Genomic DNA, 9365 nt, shown 5'->3' with positions numbered 1-9365 from the left:
AACGCACCGGTAGAAGGCCCAAACATCCCACTACTACAAGCAAAGAGGAGCTTTGCAAAGGATTAATGTGGGACAGAGCAGCCAAAACGCAAATACAGAATGCATGCAACATACTCCACAAATACTTCCTGAAGTTCCAGGCCCTGGACTGTGTATGACCCCTTTTTAATATAGTAGTACTCACAGTTGCAGGTCACATAACAAGCTATTAAAACACATAAAAGAGAGAAAACTAGTCAAAATCATGAAACAGAAGAATTCTCCTCAAGAGAAGACCCAGGAAGAAATGACAGCCAGAGAATTGCTCAAAACAGATATAAATAATATGCCTGAAAAATAATTTAGAATAAAAGTCATAAGACTAAGAGCTGGTCTTGAACAAAGCATGGAAGACAGCAGACATTCTATTGCTACAGAGATCAAAGACTTAAGAAATAGTCATGATGAATTAAGAAATGGTATAAATGTGATGCAAAATAAACTAGATACAGTGACAATGAGGATGGAAGAAGTAGAGGAGAGAACCGGTGAAATAGAAGGTAAAACTCTGTAAAATGAAGAAACTGTAAAAAAGAAGAAAAGGATATTAGTAGACCATAAGGAAGGAATTAGAGACATAAGTGATTCTATGAAATGAAGTAATATGCATATCATCAGAGTTTCAGAAGAAGAGAGAAAGGGACAGAAAATTTATTTGAACAAATTATATCTGAGAATTTACCTAATCTGGGGAAGAAACAGGCATCCAAGTCCAAGAGGCACAGAGAAATTCCTTCAAAATCAATAAAAATGTGTCAACACCATGGCATATCATAGTGAAAATGGCAAAATACAAAGATACAGAGAGGATTCTGAAAGCAGCAAGGGACAAATGGGCCTTAACCTACAAGGGTAGACACATAAGGGTAGTATCAGACCTGTCCACTGAACTAGACAGACCAAAAGGGCGTGGAAGGAAATATTCAATGTGCTGAAGAAAAAATACATGCAGCCAAGAATCCTTTATCCAGAAAGGCTTTCATTCACAAGGAGAAATAAAACCTTTCCAGACAAACAAAAACTAAAGGAGCTCATGATCACTAAACCCTTCCTGCAAGAAATCCTAAGGGGGACTTTGTGAGTGGAAAAAAGCAAAAACTACAAAGGATCAGAGACATCACCACAAACATGAAACCTACAGATAACATAATGGCACTAAATCCATATCTTTCAATAATCACTCTGAATGTAAATGGACTAAATGCCCTGATCAAAAGACATAGAATATCAAAGTGGATTAAAAAAACAAAACAAGATCAATCAATATGCTGCCTACAAGGGATTCATTTTAGACCCAAGGAAACCTGCAGATTGAATGTGAAGGGATGGAGAACCATCTATCATGTTACTGGATGTCAAAAGAGAGCTGGAGTAGCCATACTTGTATCAGACAAACTAGATTTTAAAACAAAGACTGTAACAAGAGATGAAGAAATGCAGTATATCAAAATTAGAGGGTCTATCCATTAAGAAGAGCTAACAATTGTAAATTGTTTAGGCACCCATACATAGGCACCCAAATACATAATCAATTAATCACAAACATAAACAAACATATAGATAATAATACCATAGTTGTAGGGGACTTTAACTCCACTTACAGAATTGGATAGATCATCTCGCAGAAAATCAATAAGGAAACAACAGCTCTGAATGATACACTGGACTGGATGGATTTAACTGATATATTTAGAATTTTGCTTCTGAAAGCAGCTGAATACACATTTTTCTTGGGAGCACCTGGAATATTCTTCAAAATAGATCACATACTGGATCACAAATCAGCCCTCAATAAGTATAAAATAAGATCATACCATGCATATTTTCAGATCACAATGTAAGGACGCAGGTCCAATTCAGCCTTCCCCTGTACTTAAAGGGGAAGGTGCCGCTTCTCTGGATGAAAGGGCACACATTAAGGAGGGACAACTCCTGCGGTGCCCAATTGGGAGAGGCTGGCTGATACCTTTGACCTTTCTAGAGGCGGGCCTAGTCACACCCTACGTGGGGGTCCTGGGCCCACTCTGATTGGTCAATACTCCGGATGTTGTGATTGGCTCCCACAACTGCCAGTACAGTGAGTATGGATCACTGTACTCCTGTTGTCATTTCCCGTAACTCCCCTTCCCAAACTTATAAAAGCCCTGCCCTGCCTTTGTTGGGGGCTCACTCCACGTGGCCAGCGAATCAATGGAGTCTGTGAGCCCGAGCTTAAGCCCATAATAAAGCCCTTTGCTTTTGCAGGTGTGACTTGGTCTCCCTAGTAGTCTCTGGTGCTTGTTTGGGGGCGATTTTACAAACTTGGGCACAACATTTGGTGCATTGGCCAGGAAGTCCCCCCCTCTTCCCTAGAGCTCCTGGGACACTGACACATTGGGCCTAATCACCGGCTGGTGAGTGCACTAGTTTTTTGTTTTCTTGTCTGTTTTTGTGCTTGTTTGTGTGCGTCTGTCTGTCTGAGTCTTCGGACCGTCTGGGTCCTTTGGTACCATCTGTTGTCTGACTGATCAGTTTGGTTTGTGGGGCCTCAAAGGAGCCAGGTGGACGCGCTGTGAAAGCTCAAGGCCTTGGGATCCGAGAGATGTCTGGACCCACTGACTTGGGGGGCCGGGAAGGGAGTTTTCCGCTTGGCCCACCGAGGGGACTAGGAAGGGAGTTTTCTGCTCGGTCCACTGACTTGGGGAGCTGGGAAGGGAGTTTTCCGCTTGGCCTGCCCAGGGGACCAGGAAGGGAGTTTTCTGCTCGGTCAACAGTGTTCTGTTGTGTCTGTTTGTGTCTAAAGCCCAGGGGGCAAAGGGGAGCAATCGGAATTTGACTCCCTTGGTCCAGGGGGTTTCACTGGTGGCAGCAGTGTAACCCCTTTAGGTACAGGGGAAGACTTGGGCAGGTCTCCTCTAGTTGGACAGACTCCAGAGTATACACAGGTGAGGGTCAATTCCATGGCTCTGGTGTCAAAACGGCCTGCTGGCAGGGGAAACTGAGGTTGGAATAAGTAAGTCTCCTCTTGCCAGGATTCTAGTGGCTCTCTGGAACAGGTCGTACACCAGCGGTGCAAGGGAAAGCTGGGTGCCCTTGGCTTAGCCATAGAGCCAACTTGTGTCTGTCTGTGCACCTGTTTATAGTGTGGTACTTCTGGTGTTCCACTGGTGGCAGCAGTGTGACCCCATTGTGTGTGTATTTTCCCTGTGTTTGTGTAAGTCCTCCTTGGGAGGGAGGCACGGACGGAGGTGGGGTGTAAGTCCTCCTCAGGAGGGATGCAAGGTGTAAGTTCTCACTGGGACGGAAGTGAAGAAGTGTAGTTCCTCCTGACTAAGGGGTTCCACTGGAGGCAGCAGTGAGACCCCTCTTGCATTTGTTTGCTGTGCGTGCATCCATTCTCTGTGCATCTGTTTGCTGTGCGTCTAAGTATGATTTTTGCTGTGACTACATTTAGGGACTTTCTTATGAGAATGTGGGGTCTTTACCCAACATATTTTTCTTTGGAAAGTGTGCAAGGACCATTATCTCACTTTGGTTCTCTCCTCCCCTGGCTAGGAGGACTAATTCTTGTGTTCTGTGGCTTAATTTTGTTTTTCATGTTGGTTTATTTTGTTTGGACTAGCGCCGTGAGACAATCTACTTCCAATCCCCTAGATCTAGTTCTGACTCATTTTAAAGAGGTTCAAACTCAAGCCCACAATCTAGCAATAGAGGTCAAGAAGGAAAAGATGGAAAAACTCTGTAAATCTGAGTGGCCCACCTTTAATGTGGGTTGGCCACCTGAGGGTACCTTTTACCTCCCCATCATAGAAGCAATAGAAGAAAGAGTTTTCCAACGTATGGGGTGCCATCCACATCAGATCCCATACATTGTTGTCTGGAAGGACCTGGTCACTAACCCACCCATTTGGGTGAAATCCTTTCCCTCTCCAGTATCTTCTCAGGTTCTGGTGAATCGAAACCCAGAAGAAGAAAAGCCAAGACGAACTATGACCTCACTCTCAGCACCCCCCTACCCAGTTTTGCAGGAAGGAGTGGATGAGGATCTCCTCTTTCCCCCTCCACCTTACCAACCCGCTCCAACTCCCTCAGACTCTGCTCCTAATGTCCCATTGCCGCCACAGCCATCTTCCTCTGCTCCATCCCCTTCCATTGAAAGAGGCCCAGCATACGGGACCTGTGGCTGAAGGGGCACCACCCCAGACTCCACAATGTTCCCCTTGCGAGCCGCAGGACCTATAGACGAGGCAGGAAATCAGCCTCATCATTATTGGCCCTTTGCCTCTTCTGACCTTTATAATTGGAGATCTCAAGACCCCCCTACTCAGAGAACCCCAAGGGCCTCATTGGGTTATTAGAAACTGTACTCTTTACTCACCAACCCACTTGGGATGATTGTCAGCAATTGTTGCAGGTTCTGTTTACAACTGAGGAGCAAGAACGGATCCTGCTGGAAGCACGAAAATTTGTTCCTGGTCCAACAGGAGTGCCCATCATAAACCCTGCTAACATCAATGCCGGATTTCCCCTTGTCCACCCCAATTGGGATTATAACACAGGAGAAGGTAAGGAGCACCTCAAGGTCTCTTGCCAGGCTCTGTTGGCAGGTCTCAAAGCGGCCGCTAAGAGGCCCACTAATCTGACTAGGGTATATGATATAAGGCAGGAGGCAGACGAAAGCCCCGACGCTTTTCTAGAGCAGGTGATGGGAGCCTTCAGACAGTTCACCCGTTCGATCCAGAGCACGCAGATCATAAGTCAACTGTGGTAATGGCTGTCATTAACCAGGCTGTGCCCGACATTAAGAGAAAACTACAAAAAGTCGAGTGCCTTGGAGACAAGACTCTCCGAGATCTAGTAGAGATAGCAGAAAGAGTGTACAATAACAAGGACAGTGCTGAGGAAAAACAAGTAAAGGCAGAAAAAAGACAAAATAGAGATTTAGCTAGAGTGTTGCGGGCCATGACTGCAAACCCAGAGGACCGCCACCACCAATTAAAGAAAATTGCTGGAAGAAGAGGACAAGAAAGAGACCCAGAGCGCCACAGGACACCAATAGGTAAGAATCAATGCGCCTATTGTAAAGAGAAAGGACACTGGCTCAGAGACTGCCTAGGAGACAAAGCACGCCTAAAGTGTTATTCGCTGGGGAAGATAGTGATTACGGAGGACAGGGTTCGGAACCCCTCCCTGAACCCAGGGTAACTCTTAAGGTGGAGAGGAAATCAACTAACCTCTTGGTGGACACTGGGGCTCAACACTCGGTATTATCAGAGGCCAAGGGGCCTGCCTCAAGTAAGCGATCTTGGGTCCAAGTTGCCACCGGTACCGAACAGTATTCATGGACTATCCCAGACTGTCCTTACCCCCTGCTGGGGAGAGACCTTGTATCAAAAATGAAGGCCCAGATTCATTTTGGCCTGCAAGGAGCCCCTAACTCCTGGTGCCCATATTGACTGGTGGCTCCAGAAATACCCACAAGCCTGGGCATTTTAAGGGCCTGCCAGTCTGCCTGGAACACTCCTTTGCTCCCTGTTAAAAAGCCTGGTGCTAATGACTGCTTTTGAGTGGCATGATCCTGACATTGGCATTCACGGGCAGCTGACTTGGACTTGATCCCCTCAGGGGTTTAAAAACTCCCCTACCATCTTCGATGAGGCACTGCATAAAGATTTGGGTGAGTACCGGAGGGAAAACCCAGACGTTACATTGGTGCAGCATGTTGGTGATCTGATCACAGCCACCTCTGAAGAAAGCTGCCTTCAGGGATTTGGGATACATCCTCAAGGATGGACATAGATGGTTGTCTACGGCCAGAAAGGACACCATCCTCCACATACCCCCACCTAAAAACCCCACACAAATGAGAGAGTTCTTGGGGTCGGTGGGAGTTTGCAGATTGTGGATTCCAGGCTTTGCAGAAATTGCTAAGCCCTTGTATGAACTGACCAAAGACAAGAGTGAGTTTCAATGGACCCCTGAACATCAACAAGCATTTGAAACTCTAAAAACAGCTCTCTTGTCAGCACCAGCACTGGGGCTTCCTGACATTACTAAGCCTTTCCACCTGTTTGTGGATGAAAGTAAAAGGGTGGCCAAGGGTGTGCTAACCCAGACGCTAGGACCCTGGAAAAGACCAGTGGCCTACTTGTCCAAACGCTTGGACACTATAGCGGCCAGATGGCCCCCCTGTTTAAGGACTGTGGCTGCAGTGGCGTCTTTAGTTAAGGACGCCGATAGATACTTTCTCAGGGTGAACTAAGGCCTTTCCTACCAAAAGCGAGACAACCACTATTGTGGCAAAGAAATTATTGGAAGAGATCCTGCCAAGGTATGGTTTTCCTTATCTTATAGGGCCAAATAATGGACCAATGTTCACGTCTAGGGTAAGTCAGGGAATAGCACAATTCATTGGGTCAGATTGGAAATTACATTGTGCATATAGACCCCAAAGTTCAGGACAGGTAGAAAGAAGGAATAGAACTCTAAAAGAGACCTTAACTAAATTGACCTTAGAGACTGGCGGAGACTGGGTAGCCTTCCTTCCCTTCGCCCTGTATCGGGTGCAAAACTCTCCCCACCAAATGGGTTTAACTCACTTTGAAATTATAGTTTTGTGACTCTTGTTAAAACATTGTTGTTCCTTTAATGTTTGCTTACCCAGATTAAGAAATCTGTGATATTCAGAAATGTTATAAAGTGTTTGTTTGTAATCTAGAGCATTTATGTTTTCTCTCTATTTAAACCATCTAAAATTCAAAAACACAGTGAGTATTCCACCAATGCATTAGTCTTGATTTGGCTATCTCAGATAAAGGAGGTTTTTTTTTTAAGAGAGAAAAACTCAATGCATTACTGTGAATGTAACTCTAGTTCTGTTGTCTTTGAATATTTGTTGTTGGATCTCAGGCTTGTTAGTCTGTGAGAATGATATTTAAAATAGGGGTCACACCTTTTCAAGAGACTTAAATGTGGACTTCACAGATAACCAAGAAGTTCAGCCCCTATTAAAGTTTCAGGCATCTCCCTGGAGTTAAGGCCAGCTCTGAAGAACCCTCAACTTGGTGAGGTGATCCAGATCCAGATGATCAGCTTAAACTAATCCTCAAAAAGACTCTGACTCCAGAGATCTCCAGCCCTGCTCCAGTCACACCCTGGAAGCTGGCTGGTCTAGCACAGCGGAAGCCTGAGGAATCACTGGTCCACTTTCAACATTTGGCTCTTATATCATTAATAAGATCATAGCATTTGTCAAAGATCATGTAAATGTTATTCAGTTAGTGGTCTTAAGAAACCAAAACAATGGTAACATAGTTGACCCAGGATTGGGTCAAGTTACAAGGCAGAGGGGGGAATGTAAGAACGCAGGTCTGATTCAGCCTTCCCCTGTACTTAAAGGGGAAGGCACTGGCTTCTCTGGATGAAAGGCCACACATTAAGGAGGGACAACTCCTGCGGTGCCCAATCGGGAGAGGCTGGCTGATACCTTTGACCTTTCTAGAGGCAGGCCTAGTCATGCCCTACTTGGGGGTCCTGGGCCCACTCTGATTGGTCAATACTCCGGTGTTGTGATTGGCTCCCACAACTGCCAGTATTGATGGGGGGGGTAGGGATTGGATCACTGTACTCCTGTTGTCATTTCCCATAACTCCCCTTCCCAAACTTATAAAAGCCCTGCCCTGCCTTTGTTGGGGGCTCACTCCACGTGGCCAGCGAATCAATGGAGTCTGTGAGCCCAAGCTTAAGCCTATAATAAAGCCCTTCGCTTTTGCAGGCATGACTCAGTCTCCCTAGTAGTCTCTGGTGCTTGTTTTGGGGGTGATTTTACAAACTTGGGCACAACAACAACACTGAAATTTGAAATCAACCACAAAAAAATTTGAAAAAAAATCCAGATACATGGAGGTTAAAGAACATCCTACCAAAGAATGAATAGGTCAACCATGAAATTAAAGAAGAAATTAGAAAAATATATAGGAGGGAGGAGCCAAGATGGTGGAGAGGAAGGGAGCTCTGTAAACTTCGTCTGTCCCATCTATCGAACTGAGAAGGACATTGCTGTCTTCTGCAAGAGCGGAAGGAGAAAATACAGACTCCAGAAAGAAGACAACCTCAGAGATACCTGAGTGAGTGAGTGTGAACTGGGGAGATTGGAAAACGGGCCAGCCCAAGAAGGGTAGGGGAAGTGGGAGCCCCCACCCAACACAGGGCAAGTGCATGGAGCCCGAGAAACAAAGGGAAGAGACAGAGAAACTGAACACGCTCATAGTACTATCTCTGGGGAAGAGAGAAAGAACGTTTAACCATGCTCAGAGAGAGAAACTCTCACTTCTTATGTAACTGTTGGGTAGCCTAAATCCTGAACCCAGGTGGCACAGGGGAAAAACAGCTTCCAGCCCTGTGTCATCCCGGCTGGGAGTCGGCGGCCACAGCGGCAGCCCCAGGGACACTCACTTCGACCTCGGCTGTGGGAGTGGGAGCACGCACCTCATTTCCACGGCGCATCTCGCCTCCAGCATTGGCCTCGCGAATCCCGAATCCTAGGTGCCAACAGGGAAAAAATAGCCCCCACTCCTTCGCGATCCCGGCAGGGAGTTGGCGGCGGTGGAGGCAGGGCTCAAGCTTTTGGCTGCAGGAGCTCGCAGCTCATTTCCGGCAGCGCCTGGGGCCTTGGGTAGCAGCAGCGCAAATCCCAGCTGGTGCCAAGAGAAACTGCTCCCTCCCCCTATCGATCACGATCCCGACTGGGGCTGGGAATCCACAGCAGTATCTGTGAGGGCAGGCACTTCACCTCCTGCTGCGCACCTCACCTCAGGCAGCAGCAGTGCAAAGCCTGGCCTGAGCCAAGAGAAACTGATCCCTCCCCCTAAGAAGTCAGCCACCAAAGCAAGTACATCTCATCTGTGGTAGCATAAAAGTGCGTGGACTAGGACTTTGAACTGAGGGGCCTGAAAAATACAACTTGGCTCAGCTGAAGCACAAGGAGATCAGACTTATTAGAGTGGGCTACAGTGCTTAATTCCAGCAGAGCTTGAAGTGCCGTTATTCTACTCTCTGCAGCCATCAAGGCGGGGCCTCTGAGAGCAGCCCCTGAGACCTACTACAACAAACCACGCCATTCCGCAAGGGGGAACTGCTACTCTTTTTTATCCTTTTTTCTTCTTTTTTTTGGTACTTGTTTTATACTATTATTACCTTTTTTACTTAAATTTTTTTTTAATTTTTACTCCTTATTTTCCTTTCTCCTTTCGCCCTCTTTTTTTTTCTTTCTTGCAATCCAGATATATTCTCCTGTATCTCATCCTTATATCTCCCCTCAACTTGTTGTACACTTTTAGACTGTCCAT

The 9365-nt window shown here is 46.2% G+C and overlaps 1 protein-coding gene across 1 annotated transcript; it reads left to right on the top strand.

Moving 5' to 3' along the window:
• The first annotated feature begins 385 nt into the window (after window positions 1–385).
• Window positions 386–6280, top strand: LOC115291102. The gene is given in 8 exon segments (XM_029938685.1): window positions 386–539; window positions 2822–2891; window positions 3641–4323; window positions 4326–4742; window positions 4745–5145; window positions 5148–5461; window positions 5562–5786; window positions 5788–6280. Coding segments are annotated over 8 exon segments (2757 nt in total).
• The last annotated feature ends 3085 nt before the right edge of the window (window positions 6281–9365 follow it).

The sequence above is a fragment of the Suricata suricatta genome, chromosome 5 (assembly GCF_006229205.1).
Source record: "Suricata suricatta isolate VVHF042 chromosome 5, meerkat_22Aug2017_6uvM2_HiC, whole genome shotgun sequence".
In the NCBI taxonomy this organism is placed as follows: domain Eukaryota; kingdom Metazoa; phylum Chordata; class Mammalia; order Carnivora; family Herpestidae; genus Suricata; species Suricata suricatta.
This window is presented reverse-complemented; position numbering and strand designations above follow the sequence as displayed.